At 45.7% G+C, this 17,306-nt stretch overlaps 1 protein-coding gene across 1 annotated transcript; it reads right to left on the bottom strand.

Annotated features, from left to right (window-relative positions):
- Positions 1–5,407: 5,407 nt before the first annotated feature.
- LOC147102086 (cytochrome P450 2D4-like) lies at positions 5,408–15,018 on the bottom strand. The gene is made up of 8 exons (XM_085965093.1): positions 14,937–15,018; positions 14,103–14,294; positions 11,964–12,184; positions 10,495–10,674; positions 9,096–9,237; positions 7,865–8,055; positions 7,320–7,461; positions 5,408–6,492 (listed from the first exon to the last, which is right to left on the bottom strand). Exons 1-8 carry the CDS (start codon positions 15,016–15,018, stop codon positions 6,311–6,313), a joined length of 1,332 nt encoding a protein of 443 aa, XP_085821219.1. The 3' UTR covers positions 5,408–6,310.
- Between the last annotated feature and the right edge of the window lie 2,288 nt (positions 15,019–17,306).

The raw sequence follows: 17,306 nt of genomic DNA, 5'->3' as shown, positions 1-17,306 counted from the left end.
ATGGTCAGATAGGAGGTCTGCTGGCGGTATACCCTGCGTGGGTAAGGCCTCAGTTGGCGACGCCTGTTGCCCCCTCTGCGTCTAGCCAGGGCTGCCACTCTCTCACGACGTCTGTAAGCCCTTCTGGCATAAGGCTGAAATTCAGCGTTGCCACCCAATGCAGCCCCCATTATATGCTGGCAAACACTGAGCTCTGAATGAAGGCAAAGATAATTGGTAAGCTCTGGCCTGAGCCAAAAATACCTGTCCAAGTGTTGGTCCAAACCAGTAAACTCTCCTCCTTGGTCTCTGTCCAAAAAACCGTTGCACAAGAGTGAATGCTGCAAAATGGCTGGCCTTTATACTGCTGGGTAAGTGCCCTTTAATTTGCGCTCCCCGCGGCCTGGCTGGGCTGTGTACCGTTCCACTTCACAGTCGCTCGGGCCGCCCGGCACACAATGGGCCGGCGCGAGTGAAGTTCCGGTTCGGGGCGCACAAAAGGCGTTGCACTAGCAAATGACGTCATGATGTGTGCGCGCAACAGGGCGCGCGCTAAGACTTTGCGCCGGCGCTAAATGTGTACTGAAGTTGGGGCGAGGCGCAGATCGCGCTGCGCCCGGCTGCTAAGCGCCTAGCGCTCGAAATCTACTCCTCCTAAGGCGCTAACGGCTGCCGCGCCCAACTGAATTTCTAGGCCAAAGAGTCTAACGAGAGGGAGGAATTGAATGAAATCAGTATTTGTAGGGAAATGGTGTTAGGGAAATTGATGGGATTGAAGGCCGATAAATCCCCAGGGCCTGATAATCTACATCCTAGGGTACTTAAGGAAGTGGCCCTAGAAATAGTAGATGCATTGCTGGTCATCTTCCAAAATTCTATAGACTCTGGAACAGTTCCCATGGATTGGAGGGTAACTAATGTAACCCCACTATTTAAAAAAGGTGGTAGAGAGAAAACGGGGAATTATAGACCGGTAAACCTGACATCGGTAGTGGGGAAAATGCTAGAGTCCATTATAAAAGATGTAATAGCAGAGCACTTGGAAAACAGTTACAGGATCGGACAAAGTCAACATGGATTTACAAAAGGTAAATCATGCTTGACTAATCTACTGGAATTTTTTGAGGATGTAACTGGTAGAACAGATAAGAGAGAACCAGTGGATGTGGTGTATTTGGACTTTCAGAAGGCTTTCGATAAGGTCCCGCATAAGAGATTAGCATGTAAAGTTAAGGCACATGGGATTGGGGGTAAGGTACTGTCTTGGATAGAGAACTGGTTGGCAGACAGGAAGCAAAGAGTTGGAATAAACGGGTCTTTTTCCGAGTGGCAGGCAGTGACTAGTGGGGTACCTCAGGGATCGGTGCTGGGACCCCAGCTATTCACAATATATGTAAATGATCTAGACGAGGGAACTAGATGTAATATCGCCAAGTTTGCAGACGACACAAAGCTGGGTGGGCATGTGTGCTGTGAGGAGGATGCAGAGAAACTCCAGTACGATTTGGACAGGTTGGGTGATTGGGCAGATGCATGGCAAATGCAGTATAATGTGGATAAATGCGAGGTTATCCACTTCGGTGGCAAAAACAGGAAGACAGATTATTATCTGAACGGCAATAGATTGGGAAAAGGGGAAGTGCAATGAGACCTGTGTGTCCTTGTGCACCAGTCGCTGAAGGTAAGCATGCAGGTGCAGCAGACGGTTAAGAAGGCAAATGGTATGTTGGCCTTCATAGCCCGAGGATTTGAGTACAGGAGCAAGGATGTCTTGCTGCAGTTGTACAGGGCCTTGGTGAGACCACACCTTGAGTATTGTGTGCAGTTTTGGTCGCCTTATCTGAGGAAGGAGAGAGTGCAGCGAAGGTTCACCAGACTGATACCTGGGATGGCAGGAATGATGTATGAGGAGAGATTGGTTTGATTAGGCTTATATTCGCTAGAGTTTAGAAGAATGAGAAGGGATCTAATTGAAACTTATAAAATTCTAACAGGACTAGACAGACTAGATGCAGGAAGGATGTTCCCGATGGCGGGGGAGTCCAGAACCAGGGGTCACAGTCTAAGGATATGGGGTAAGCCATTTAGGACAGAGATGAGGAGGAATTTCTTCACCCAGAGAGTGGTGAATCTGTGGAATTCTCTGCCACACAGGGCAGTTGAGGCCAATTCATTAAAATATTCAAGAAGGAGTTGGATATATTTCTTGAGGCTAAAGGGATCAAGGGATATGGGGAGAAAGCAGGGACAGGTTACTGAATTTGGATGATCAGCCATGATCTCATTAAATGTCGGAGCAGGCTCGAGGGTCCGAATGGCCTACTCCTGCTCCTATCTTCTATGTTTCTATGTTTAATACTATCTTTAACTTCTCTTGTTAGCCACGGTTGGACCATTTTTCCCATGGGATTTTTATTCCTTAAGGGAATGTATATTCGTTGCGAATTATGAATTATTTCTTTAAATGTTTGCCATTGCTTTTCTACTGTCATATCTTTTAATCTAGTTTCCCAACCTACCTTGGCTAACTCGCTCTCATAGTTTGCTTTGTTCAGATTTAAGACCCTAGTTTCAGACTTAACTAAATCACTCTCAACTCAACATAAAATTCTACCATATTATGATCACTGCTCCCCAGAGGCTCCTTTACTACAAGGTTATTAATTAACCCTGTCTCATTGCACAGTACTAGATCTAAAATAGTCAATTCCCTCATAGGTCCCTTGACATACTGATCTAGGAAACTATCTTGAATGCATTCCATGAACTCTTCCTCTGTACTATTTCTGCAATTTAGTTTGCCCAGTCTATATGTTAGTTAAAGTCCCCCATGATTACTGTATTACCCTTTTTAAATGCATCTCTAATTTCCTGATTTATACTCTGCCTGACACTACAACCACTGTTAGGGGGCCTATAGACTACTCCCACTAGTGTTTTCTGCCCCTTGTTGTTTCTCAGCTCCACCCAAACTGATTCTACAATTTGTATTTCCAAGCCAAGATCCTTTCTCGCTACTGTCTTTATTCCCTCCTTTATTATCAGTGCTACCCCTCCTCCTTTTCCATTCTGCCTGTCTCTTCTAAAAGTCAAATATCCTGGAATATTTAGTTCCCAACCTTGGTCACTCTGCAACCACGTCTCTGTAATGACTATTAAACCAAACCCATTTATTTCTATCTGCGCTATTAATTCAACTATTTTGTTGCGAATGCTTCGTGCATTCAGATAGCTTTAGCTTTAACTTTTTTCTCTTTTTCCCTGATGTCACTTTAGTCACTAATGCCCTATTACCTTTGTTAATCTTTCTGTCCTTTCCTGACCCACTCTGCTTATCTTTACCCAGATCACTACTCTGCTCTACAGCCTTGACATTTCTTTTGCTGCTTTTGAATTTACCCTTTCCTGAGTCCTCCCACCACCCCTTCATTAGTTTAAAGCCCTCGCTACTGCCCTAGTTATTCGGTTCGCTAGGACACTGGTCCCAGCCCGGTTTAAGTGGAGCGCATCCCAACGGAACAGCTCCCTCTTTCCCCAGTACTGGTGCCAGTGCCCCATGAACTGAAACCCCTTCCTCCCACACCATTCTTTGAGCCACGCATTTAAACCTTCTAATCGGTTTGTCACTATGCCAATTTGCACGTGGCTCAGGTAACAATCCAGAGATTTTTACCTTTGAGGTTCTGCATTTTAATTTGGATCCTAGCTCCTCAAACTCTCTCAGCAGAATGTCATTCCTTGTTCTACCTATGTTGTTGGTTCCTACATGGACCACGATAACTGGATCCTCCCCCTCCCACTCCAAGTTCTTCTCCAGCCGCGAGGAGACATCCTTTACGCTGGCACTGGGCAGGCAACACAACCTTCGGAACTCCCGGTTGCGGCTGCAGAGAACAGTATCTATCCCCCTGACTATACTGTCCCCTACCACAACTGCATTCCCTTTCACTCCTCGCAATGCGGATTCCGCCCACGAAGGGGCACAATGGACATGATCTTCACCGCATGTCAATTACAAGAGAAATACAGCGAACAGCACCACCTGGTGGGCAGAGAGAAGCTTCTAGGACACCCTCAAAACCTCCTTGAAAAAGTGTAACATCCCCATGGACACCTAGGCATCCCTGGCCCAAGACCGCACAAAGTGGAGGAGAAGCATCCGGGAAGGCGCCGAACACCTTGAGTCTCTTCGCCGGGAGCAAGCGGAAGCCAAGCGCAGGCAGCGCAAGGAGCGCACGTCAACCCAAGCACCCCACCCACCCGCCCCTTCAACCACTGTCTGCCCCACCTGTGACAGAGACTGTAGGTCCCGCATTGGACTCATCAGTCACCTGCAAACTCATTTTTAATGTGGAAGCAAGACGTCCTCGGTTCCGAGCGACTGCCGAAGAGAAGATTCCCTTTCACTCCTCCCACTTGAATGGCCTCCTGCACCATGGTGCCATGATCAGTTTGCTCATCCACCCTGCAGCCCTTGTTCTCATCCCCACAGGTAGTAATTATCTCATACCTGTTGGTCAAAGTCAAGGGCCGAGGCTGCTCCATCACTACATCCTGGGTTCCCATACCTTCTTGACTCGCAGTCACACCTTCCTGTCCCTGACCATTGACAAACTCTAAAGTACTACTTAACCTAAGGGGTGTGACTGCCTCCTGGAACAAAGTGTTCAGGTAACTCCCTCCTCCCTGATGCCCCGCAATGTCTGCACCTCGTACTCCAGGTCAACAACTCTGAGCCGAAGTTCCTGGAGCTGCAGACACTTACCGCAGATGTGGTTGCTCGGGATCTCGCTGGTCTCCACAAACTCCCACATGCTGCAGTTACGGCACACCACCTGCCCTGCCATGTCTATCTCACCTTCTTTATTTAGTTGATTAGTGTTAATTAATTATTATTATTATTATTTCAATCAATTATTTTAGTTTTATTAATTAATTGGTTTCTCTAGTTTAAGTTACTAATTCAGTACAGTAACAGCAAGTTACAGTTTCCGAGCTCTGAGTTTAACTCACTTCCCCAGCTTAGAGGCTAAAAAGAACCGTAATACTCACCAACCAATCACCTACCTGCTGCCCTGTGATGTCACTCCTTGATTTTTTTTCTGTTTTGATGGTTCCTCGCGCTGAAGCTCTCTTTATATAGCGCCGCCTCCATCCCCGCTCTCGCCATTTTATCCCAGGTCCGCTCCTCTCGCCGCTGCTCTCACTGATCGCGACGCCTCTCTCAATACTGCCGCCGCTGCTCCCGCCGACACAGGAATTTCAGAGCCAAGGTTCGTCCATTAATCCACTGCCATCATCAAACTGCTCAAAATGGCTGCCTGAATGAAGCCAACATTGCAAAGCTGGATCGTCAAAGAGACTTGCCCAGCTCAAATAATAGGTGCAAGGACTTAAAACAGTTTCTTGTAAAACTAGTTCTGTCTGCATTGTCATGAATAAATTTTAATTTGTGAATCATTGAACACATTGACAGTAGACTGAGCAGAAATGGGCAGCATTCAATTAGGTATGGCCAGCCGTCAATTGTGGCGGTTATGCAAAGGCCTATTGGTACAAATCAACAAGCAGTTTAGAATTTAAGTGCAATTTACACTGAAAACTCTTGTCCACTGGGATTTGGGGGCGTTCAGATGACCAATTTCACTTCAGATCCTTAACTCTTGTCGGAAAGAGGAAATTCTGACCTTTACTCTCTGGCCATAGTTTTGTGCCTGATCTGAATTTAGATCCCAGAGGCAATGAGCGAGTGCTCGAGCACAGTCTCTGTGAAAGCTACGTAGTAAATTCTACCAGTTGGCCGTGGCTCAGGGTTTTTCGCCTGTGTCAGAAAGTTATGAGTTCACGTCCCACTCCAGAGACTTGGGCACAAAATCTCAGCTAGCACTCCAGTGCAGTAACAAGTGGGTGCTACACTGTTGGAGGTGCTGTTTTTTGGATAAGATGTAAAACCAAGGCCTCGTCTGCTCTCTCAGGTGGATGTAAGAGATCCCACGGCACTATTTCAAAGAGCAGGGGAGTTCTCCAACCGACATCACTAAAACCGATTATCTGGTCATTATCACCTTGCTGTTTGTGGGATCTTGCTGTGTGCAAAATATCTGCCACGTTTCCTACATTAAAATAGTGACTACACTTCAAAAGTATCTCTTTAGTTGTAAAGCGCTCTGGGACATTTTGAGGTCTTGAAAAGTGCAATATAAATACAAGTCTTTCTTTATAAGCAATCAGACAGTGTCTCATTGAAAAGTATAGTATACTACGGAAGTACAAATAATATTATAGAGAAGCAGAGGGAGGGAGCAACTCTCCTGGGCATCCCCCATACATCTTATCTGAGTTTAACACACAGTCGGTAAGGAAGTGGACTACGGGTAATTCCGTATTTGGCTTCCGTGTAGCTTGGTCTTGGCTCGTTTTCTGGGAGAAGGAATGTGAAATGTTGGAGCAAGGATGTGAAGAACAGGAAGAGTTCGGTCTTCGCCAGCTGCTCCCCCAAGCACACGCGACGACCTGCAGGGTGAGGAGCGAGAGTAGTTAGTGCCTGAGGGAGAGAGGCCGGAGGGTCACTGCGGGGTCGCACTCATCGAACCGCAACTGGTTTCTCAAGTGTTATCATGTCGCTGTTGTGCTGCTGCCGCTGTGCTAGTGTCATCAGCTCCCAATCCCCTGGTCTGGGAACGCTATGTAGTAAACTTGCCAATTCACTAAGGCTGGCAGGCAGGAAGGTCCCACTTTTACTGGGATCTTCCCAACCTCGAGCCTTAACATAACCAGCAAGTTTACCTCGGTGTTGCCGCTGGTTGTGCAATCCCCTCGTGTTGCAATGCAAAAGTAGTTCTCAATTCTTAATGTAATTCTGGGATGTAAACCATCATAAATTCTAATTCATCTGCAAAATTGTTTGGAAATAAAAAGCCATTTATTCCATTTTGCCAGCCAATAATTACTTTTTAGAAACTTGCTTGTCCTTAGGGGCTTTGACAGCTGCCTTAAATTCAGCTCTAAATTTATGACAATTTTACACACCCCTCTGAGAGCAGGAGCAGGTTCGCCCCTCCCCACCCACTCCCCCAGGTCTCGGAACAGCCCCCACTTCTCTCAATTACTTTTGCGCCCCCCCCCTCCCCCAACCACCACTTTCCTAATTCACTTGCTTATTAAATCATGTAAATAAAATGAAAAACTTGTCTCCCCTCCTCCCCAAGCGATCATTGAAGACTTGTTATTCCTTTTACCCCCTTCATGGGCAACCCTACCCAGGAGGAGGCTAGACATCCATGATCAACCCACAGCTGCATATTTCGGTACATTTAATGATCCCTTGAATTCTACATTACCTGCGGAGAATGGAATGAAGGCTTCCGGCTTCACAAATTTCCCCTCCGAGTTGAGGAAGTGACCCGGATTGAACTGGTGTGGAGTCGACCAAATGTTTTCATCAAACAAGGTGGAGGAAATGTTTGGAATGATCACCGTTTCCTATGGGTCATTTAAAGAGACACATTAGCCAAGATTATATCTGTAATAGGCCGACAGAGCAATAAGGAGGAGCCCGCTACTTGTATTCTGTGCGCGAGATATTGACCCCTCTGAGTTCAGGACCATAATCCCAGTCCAGGATGCTCATCTCCCCTGTCATGGACAGATGGCATTCAAACCAAGCCCTATGAGACCAAGACTGGCTGCTGGCACCTTAGTCTTCTGGGCACTCAATGTGCTAACTCGGAATCTTCATATTTCCTATTAATAAGGGCTCACTACAGCAGTGAATGCCTTGAGAAAGTCAACAATTATAATTGAGGAGGAGTTGTGCTTTCAGAGACAGACAGGTCTTGGGGGTGGAGGGGTGGGGGGCTGCATATCCCAGATTAATTCCAGATCATACTTTAGGGATTGTGAATCCCATCACCTCCGTATCTCTGTATGTTTGATGAGGAAGTGAAATTGGAACAATATTTCCAAAGCGTTGGATTTCATGGATAACAGCATTAGTGTACGGCATGTGCTCATGGTCTTCCAACATTGGCTTTCTCTCCTTCCCAACTACTCTCTCAATCTCTTCATGGACTTTAGCTGCAGAAGCAAAAACAGAACAAATCCTGAGGATCAGTTGAAAGAAAGAACACACATTTATATTACACCTTTCACAACCTCGAGATGTCCCAAAGAGTTTCACAGCCAATAAAGTACTTTTGAAGTGCAGTCACTCTTGTAACGTAGAAAATACAGGCAACCAATTTGTGCGTAATAAGGTCCCACAAACAGCAATGTGATGAAGGACCAGATAATCTGTTTTAGTGATGTTGGTTGAGGGATAAATATTAGCCAAGACACCGGGAGAAATCCCTGCTCTTATTAATAGTGACATGGAATCTTTTACATTAACCAGAAGGGGGCAGACAGGACCTTGGTAAATTGAAGGTAGATTTTATTCCCTGCAAGTTATGCAAAACAATAAGACCCAGGTGTATTATGAAGCTGGGAGTCATCTCCATGGCCACCTGCATGACACAAGTCCAAGTGTTAGTTACATATGTGCCAACCTAGAAAGCAAGTCAAAGCTGGCCAAAAGCTTTGGAAAAAACTGATCCAACCCCAAACTCAAAAAAGACCCTGAATAGAAGATATGTGAAAACTAATTATAATTATACTGAAAATACACTGGCTTGTAACTAAAGCTCTGAATGTGCCCAATGTTCCCTCACTAAGAGCATGAATTGCAACTGTGGAAGGTACAAGAATTATTTTCAAGGAGGGTCTGGGGTCACGCTCCCCTTCAGGAAATTTTGGCCCAGAAACCGCTCAGTCAAACTACAAACACTGGTACGTTCTGGGGTACGCAGTCAATGGGAGGGCACCTCATTTTCATGGGCCAAGCCATCCCAGGCACCACTTTGAGTGCTTCCCCAGCGCCCCCATTCCCATTCGTGCTAGAACCTTCTCCCAATGCCATGAGGGAATTATGGGGAGGATGAGTAATTGATGTGTTCTGCTTTGCATGAATCCAACAGTAAGGTTATCTGCTTGTAATAACCAGGTCGAGTAATGGAGTCTCTCTATGATCGTGCGGCCGGAGCTTCGACTCTGACACAGAGACACGCTGTCGTACTTACACTGAAGCTCTGGATGTAGCACCATGAAGAGCAGGGCCCAGCGCAGGGTGGTGGAGGTGGTCTCTGTACCTGCGGCAAAGAGGTCAACAACTGTCCCTATCAAATTGGATTCCAGGAAACTTGTCTTGGGATCGTCCTTTTTCTAAATGTTAAACAGAAGGAAAAAATATCAGCAAGAATAATACATTCTAAAGGAATTATACAGAGCTGAAAGGATTTTTCTGTCAACCTGAATCCGTTGGGTATTTTCCTTTGGAGCTTCCAAAATGACTCGATGTTTTCCGGCGCACTGGATTGTGGGTTTCAGACTGTCCAACAAAGGGAACATAAGAACATAAGAACTAGGAGCAGGAGTCAGCCATATGGCCCCTCGAGCCTGCTCCGAAGTTCAATAAGATCATGGCTGATCATCGACCTCAACTCCACTTTCCCCCACTATCTCCATATACCTGGATTGCCCGAGAGTCCAACAATCTATCTGTCTCAGCCTTGAATATACTCAAAGACTCAGCATCTGCAGCCCTCTGGGGCAGAGAATTCCAAAGATTCACAACCCCCCGAGTGAAGAAATTCCTCCTCATCTCAGTCTTAGATCACAGAATCACAGAATCACAGAAACCCCACAGTGCAGTTAGAGGCCATTTCGGCCCATCGAGCCTGCACCGACACATATCCCACCCGATCCCCGTAACCCCACGTATTTAATCCCCCTAACACTAAGGGTCAATTTATCATAGCCAATCAACCTAACCCGCACATCTTTGGACTGACGATTGGCACACATTGATGGCCGACCCTTAGTCCTGAGACTATGACCCCTGGTTCCAGACTCTCCAGCCAGGGGAAAACAGCCTCTCAGTATCTACCCTGTCAATCCCTCTCAGAATCTTATATGTTTCAATGAGATCACCTCTCATTCTTCTAAACTCCAGAGTGTAGGCCCAATCTATTCAATCTCTCTTCATAGGTTAACCCTCTCATCCCAGGAATCAATCGAGTGAATTTAGGGAATTAAGTTCTCCCGCACATCATGTGCGGCTAGCTTTTTTTTCAGCTGCTCCACTGCCTTTCACTGAGGCGTGCCAAGATTTCTCTGAGCTTAATCTGATTTTAAGAGGCATGGCAGGTTCCTCTGGTGACTCAGTGCGTTACTGTACTGCCCGGTGTGGTACTGAGCCCTACAGACCAGGAACGTTTTCGATTCAAACCCTGGTCTATGCCATCGACTGTTCTCAACCAGAGCAGAATTATTCCAAGTACCCATTGCTGATCACTGTCAAACGATTCTGCCCCATGCTTAACCAATGTGCCAAAATCCATTCCATAGCATTACAGAAAGAGGATTTAAAACACAGACGTACAACCCTGCCTGTAATATGCTCCAGTGTCCATTACATACCTTCTCCTGCTCTGCCAAGAAAGCATCAATGAAGTCCCTGGGCTCATTTGGATTCCATAAGTCTTTGTGCTCCGTGACTATTTCCTGTAAAAACTGAACAATCGCCTCTTGATTTTTGAATATCTTATTGTGTGGACCGGGGAGGTGACGAGTAAAGGGGAAGGAGTTCACCAGCTGCAACATACACAGGGTTTGAAATTCAATGCATTAGTTTACAACATGTTTGCTGAAAATAGTGAACACAGAAATTCATTCCACTATATTTACTACATAAACAAAGAAGGAACTTGCATTTCCTCAGGACATCCCAAAACACTTTGCAGCCAATGAGGTACCTTTCAAGTGTAGACAATGTTGTAATGTGGGGAAACACAGCAGCCAATTTTCACACAACAAGATCCCACAAACAGCAATGAGATAAATGAGCAGATAATGGTTTTTTTAGTGGTGTTGGTTGAGGGATAAATGTTCGGCAGGACAACTCCGCTGCTCTTCTTTGAATAGTTCCATGAGATTTTGTACATCCACCTGAGAGGATAGACGGGGCCTCAGTTTCATCTGAAAGATGGCACCTCTGACAGTGCAGCACTCCCTCAGCACTGCACTTGAAGTGTCAGATTGGATAATGTGCTCAAGTCTTTGGAGTGGGACTTGAACCCATGGCCTTCTGACTATATAAATGCAAGTATTTCTTTCTCTCTGGTGAATTGCATACATTGTTGATCAGAAAAGTCTAGTTAACACCGCTATGATCTACATTTCAAGTTGGAAGGGTGATTAAGGGTAGGTGCAGTCGTTTTCTGATGTATTCTGCCTCACCCTCCATTCTTCCTCCTCCTCTTTTTCCAACTGGCAGAAATAAAGAGGAATTTCCACTGGGACACCCACTGCCCTAAGGGATATGGGAATTAGCAAAATTGCGCAACTTCAAATTCATACTAGGAAGCTCACAATACAGCAAAGTAAAAGTAATAGCAGTGCTACACAACAATCTTAAATTGCACATGGATGTTGCTGGTTATCCCTTTAAATTTCTTGCCATCATGAGCGAGTCTGACTACTTCATTCAGACCAGAAAATGGCCCGTATGTTTTAATGATGTGGGAACAGCTGGCTGCACTCCTCGTGAACCAGAAATGCACAGTATTGGGGGTCATTTTGGCTTCGTGTGATAGTGTAATACAGGTGATATTGATTCAACCGCCCATTATACATCTCCCCCGCAATTTTAATTTCCATTCTATGATTTTAACCCCCCCTCCCATTTGTTAGATGGGTGGAGATCAAATGACCCTTTTTCCACTCCATAAAGCCCCATGTCGACCAGTTTAGGTGGTCTTTATGGTGGCAAAATATTGGCCTTTTCATCTATCTGAACTCTCAGGTCATTCCTGTATTTCCTCCATACTCACGATTATCACCGTCTCAAACTGTAACCCAACCTGGGCTTTGCTTCATACGAGACTGACACTGATGTCCAAACTCCTACAATACCCACACCGTCTGGTATATCTGTGGATCTGCCTCACCTGACCCCAAAATCCACCTTCCAAGACAATACTTTCTCCGATTATGTGAAGAAATTCAAGGAATTTTTCATCTTCATATTCAAACCGGTCTCCAAAGACAATCGAGCAGATAATATTTGAGGTTGCGTTGTTTACAATGAAATGTGGATCAAAAGGGAGACCTGAAGAAATGACGACAGGTTGTGAATGTTCCCAAGTAATGATCTAAGTAACAAACATTCTGATAATCTTAAATATACCAATTGTACTGAGGGATTTAGTAACTGACGAGGGCTTGGGATTCAATTCAGATTCAACTCACTCTATCTGGGCCTATTCAAACCCAGCCACTGAATCATAGAATCTTAGAGAGTTACAGCACAGAAGGAGGCCACTCGGCCCATCGTGTCTGTGCCGGCTGAAAAAGAGCGATCCTGCCTAATCCCACTTTCCAGCACTTGGTCCCTATCCTTGTAGGTTACGGTGCTTCAAGTGCATATCCAAGTACTGTTTAAATGTGATGAGGGTTTCCGCCTCTACCACCCTTTCAGGCAGTGAGTTCCAGACCCCCACCACCCTCTGGGTGAAAAATTCTCTCCTCAACTCCCCTCTAATCCTTCTACCAATTACTTTAAATCTATGCCCCCTGGTTATTGACCCCTCTGCTAAGGGATATAGGTGCTTCCTATCCACTCTATCTAAGCCCCTCATAATTTTAAACACCTCAATTAAATCTCCCTTCAGCCTCCTCTGTTCCAAAGAAAACAGCCCCAGCCTCTCCAATCTTTCCTCATTGCTAAAATTCTCCAGTCCTGGCAACATCCTCGTAAATCTCCTCTGCACCCTCTCTGGTGCAATCACATCCTTCCTGTAATGTGGTGACCAGAACTGCACGCAGTACTCTAGCTGTGGCCTAACTAGTGTTTTATACAGTTCTAGCATAACCTCCCTGCTCTTATATTCTATGCCTCGGCTAATAAAGGAAAGTATCCCGTATGCCTTCTTAACCACCTTATCTACCTGTCCTGTTACCTTCAGGGATCTGCGGACACACACTCCCACATTTCCTCTACGCTTCTCAGTGTCCTACCATGTATTGTGTATTCCCTTGCCTTGTTGGCCCTCCCCAAATGCATTACCTCACACTTCTCCGGACTGAATTCCATTTGCCACTGTTCTGCCCACCTGACCAGTCCATTGATATCTTCCTGCAGTCCACAGCTTTCCTCCTCACTATCAACCACACGGCCAATTTTTGTATCATCTGCAAACTTCTTAATCATGCCCCCTACATTCAAACAAGGAGAGCTGGCATCATGGGACAATAAGGAGAATTCACATTTTTAATTCGCAAATTTCCCCAAAAATCCAAATTTACCACAGAATGCCCACCCTTGCATAATGGCATTTCCAGTAAGGATTCCCTTTCCTGTGCTTTGAAGAGGAAGAACTGGACGATTAGGAGAAACAGGTCAAGAAGGCCAGGCTCATCAGGGAGACAATACAGAAGTTGAGGACATCGAAAAAGCTATTTCTGACCACTTCCTTGACTACCTTACCACCCACGTTCACCTACTTTACCCCAATCTCACCAGCCTCATCATCTGCCCACGAGAAAAAACTCTCCCTCAGCTCTCTCACACATTCATTTTCAGACTTCCAACTCGCTCTCCTCCGGACTCCCAACTCATCACGACACCTCCACTGCCTTTGACCTGGCCTGCTCCCTCACCCCCTCTACCTTCAATGCCCTCATTCCCATCAATGACACCCGTCCAGCAGCCACAAACAGAGCCAGCGCACATATCCAACAAAACCCATGCAGCTACCAGGCTTAGAAACCATATCATTGGCATCTTGAAGCAGAGCCTCAGAAGCTTCGACAGATGTTGATTCACCTCACAATACAACTCTGACACTACCTCCAAGATCACTGACATTCCTGCTAATCAGAAAGTTTAGCTTCATATTAGAATGAACTGGAAACGTTGTCATTCCTTGTAAATTCTTCTTGCATTTTAGTGCCTGCATAAACTAATAACTTACACCTCCACAGCAACTAATGCATCTAACGTTTCTCTGAAAATGCCATTTCCTTACCTTTTTTATCTTCAAAGGCTTGGTTTAAAAATCCAGCTTCCTCCACAATTCGCATCTCCAGAGATTTCTTGCCCAGCCCAAAGTTTCTCAGTGTCGAAAGGGAAAACTTTCTCTGCTCTCTCCACCAAAGGCCATATCTAGCAAAGACAATACCTACAGGATACAAGAGGAACTGGGTAATTTTAACTTTGGGTGTTATTGTAAAACAGACGATATCGATTCAGCCGACAATGGAAATGAAAATTGGAAGAGATGTATAACTGACGGCATAAACCCCCACAGTGTTTTATTCATCTTTATTTTCTAGGCCGTGGCTCTGTTGATAGCACTCGCACCTCTGAGTCAGAAGGTTGTGGGTTCAAGTCCCACTCCAAAGACTTGAGCACAAAAATCTAGGCTGACACTGCAGTGCAGTAGTGAGGGAGCCCAGCACTGGCGTTTTTCAGATGAAACTTTAAACCGAGGACCCGTCCGCTCTCTCAGGTGAACATAAAAGATCCCATGGCACTATTTCGAAGAGGAGCAGGGGAGATATCCCCGGTGTCCTGGCCAACATTTATCCCTCAATCAGCATCGCTAAAAAACAGATTATTCGGTCATTATCACGTTGCAGTTCGTGTTTCCTAATTTACAGCAGTGACTACACTTCAAAAGTACTTCACTGTTTGTAAAGCGCTTTGGGGCGCCCTGAGGTCATGAGTGGCGCTATAGAAATGCAAGCTTTTACTTCTTCAATTCGATTTTAAAATCTTAGAGCTAAGCATATATCCCTAGAGCAGCGGTGGGTCAAAATATGGCCCGCGGGCCGTATCCAGTTTGCCAGTTCACTCTAACCGGTTCGCTGGACAGGACAGAAATAGAAGGCGAGCCGGAGCTCGAGCTGCTCATTGGTCTGAGTCGAGTCGCGGCTGCTCATCTCGATGACTCTTTTACTGAAGAACGAGACCGGCGCTGCGTCTTTCCTCTCCCAACAGCAGAGTACGATGGCAGGGGGTTCTCATCACCGTCTTAGATACGGGAGGGGATCCCGGAGCACAAGGACTCCAGGTAATGGCACGTGACTGTAGTTCAGGCCTTGTGAAGCCTCGGGCTCCCTTACTCAGCATACGTAGACTTTCAGTACTACATATCATCGATCGATCGCTCAATCATTTCATTCATTTAGTAATGGAAGATTTTACGATTTTACACTACATTTTGTGTATTTAAGATAGTATCTGACTGCCATCTAATTTATGTTTATAAATTATTGACGGTAGAAGTGGGAGTGATGATTAACACTATGAGTTGGCCTGTTTCACATTTACCAATTTAACGCTTTGCTCTCACAAATGGCTGTTAGTGGGGTTATTCATTCTTACACAATTGTTCACTCGTTTTAATATTATCACTAAATGGACCCGGGTATATTGGACATTGCATTCACTGTTTTTAATTTAAGCCCTTTAACCACATACCACGAACAATTGAAGTTTATTGTCATGACTGGAAGAGGGTTGTAGAGATTTATGTTGTTGGTCAGTCCCAGTAATAAATAGCACTCGGGGAAGGAATGTGCATTATAATGGTGCATTACTTGTGGTCATTCTCTATTGAAAGTCCACAAACTCTATCGGCGTCTTGGCGTTCCTCAGGAGTGATCGCATGTTGACAATGAACAAGCCCAATTTGACAGCCAACCTGGGGCGCAATTTGCAGCTTAAATAATTTTCCAAGTCAATTAATTATTTCTTAGCAAGGATTCAACAGCATTTCATGTGCAATTTTTGAAGGCTGCATAAGTGATTTTATCCTTGACTGTGCCTCATACCTTGTTTATAATTGTAAACCTGAATCTTGTTGGTTAGCCTGTTAATAATTGTTGTTATTTGTATTAAGTGTGGAAACGACATCAAGGGTTCTTTATACAATAAAATGCCAGAACAAATTTTAATGGGAGCTGTTGTTAACACAATTTATTTTGTGTGTGCGGCAATGTGCCCTCTAATTTTATTTTTCGTGCGCGGTCACTGTAAATTTGCTGGGCGGTATCTCTTCCAGCGGCCGGAGCTGGCGAGAGGCCTGCACGGGACCTCGCCATTGGTGCGCTACCAGGCGGCCGCACACTTCTTAGGGGAACATTGGTGTGCGGCCCTCAACAGCTCACCACAACTTGTTAAGTGGCCCTCCAGCCCAAATAATTGCCCACCCTGCCCTAGAGCATCCCACAATTTCCTATCAATTTCAGCGCTGAATGATCAGGAACTGCGGGACTTTCAGCAACATAAGAACATAGGAATGGTCAGGAATGGAAAGGAATAGTCAGGAATGGAAAGGAATGGGCAGGGGTGGGAAGGAATGGTCAGGGGTGGAAAGGAATGGACAGGAGTGGGAAGGAATGGGCAGGGATGGAAAGGAATGGGCAGGAGTGGGAAGGAATGGTCAGGAGTGGGAAGGAATGGTCAGGGGTGGAAAGGAATGGGCAGGAGTGGGAAGGAATGGGCAGGAGTGGGAAGGAATGGTCAGGGGTGGAAAGGAATGGGCAGGAGTGGGAAGGAATGGGCAGGAGTGGGAAGGAATGGGCAGGGGTGGAAAGGAATGGGCAGGAGTGGGAAGGAATGGGCAGGAGTGGGAAGGAATGAGCAGGAGTGGGAAGGAATGAGCAGGAGTGGGAAGGAATGGGAGGGGGTGGAAAGGAATGGGCAGGAATGGGAAGGAATGAGCAGGAGTGGGAAGGAATGGGCAGGAGTGGATTCACTCTGATTCATCCGGACAGACCCAAAGGTTTCCCACTGGTGATTCTATTTTGGATTCTTTTCATTGGCTGTTTTAATTAACGGCAAGAGGATTGATGGCCAATCCCTTCCATTTATCATTACTGTTAGCAGAACCGATTCTAAATCTGTTCCTGTGTTGATGACGACGGGGAGGAGGAACTCATTTGCCTAAATTAAAGTTCTGTTTCATGCAAAGCATGCTGGGATACGAGGGTAGGACTTTGAGAGCCCTTTCTCTCCGTTACATGTCATTATTATATACTGCGAAGAGACCCAGGATATCCTACTTCAGGATAAATCAATTACAGAGATCCCACACATCAGTATTCCCAGAAGAACTGATATCAATACGTCCAGAAGGACAAGTCACAGTGTGTCCAGGAGGACTGGAGTCAGTGTGTCCAGTGGAACTGGAGTCAGTGTGTCCAGGGGAACTGGAGTCAGTGTG

Source organism: Somniosus microcephalus, chromosome 22 (genome assembly GCF_052327205.1).
Source record: "Somniosus microcephalus isolate GS21.2 chromosome 22, FLI_Smic_1.0, whole genome shotgun sequence".
Taxonomy (NCBI): Eukaryota; Metazoa; Chordata; class Chondrichthyes; order Squaliformes; family Somniosidae; genus Somniosus; species Somniosus microcephalus.
This window is presented reverse-complemented; position numbering and strand designations above follow the sequence as displayed.

Bases quoted from the DNA above. Each gene is read 5' to 3' on its own strand.
- LOC147102086 (XM_085965093.1), bottom strand. From the start codon at position 15,018: ATGAGCAGCCGCGACTCGACTCAGACCAATGAGCAGCTCGAGCTCCGG. The intron at 12,185-14,102 runs GTAAGGAAATGG...TCATTTCTTCAG, and splicing joins AGCCTTTGAAGATAAAAAAG to GTCTCCCTTTTGATCCACAT. The intron at 10,675-11,963 runs GTCAGTCTCGTA...ACCCTGTGTATG, and splicing joins GTAGGAGTTTGGACATCAGT to TTGCAGCTGGTGAACTCCTT.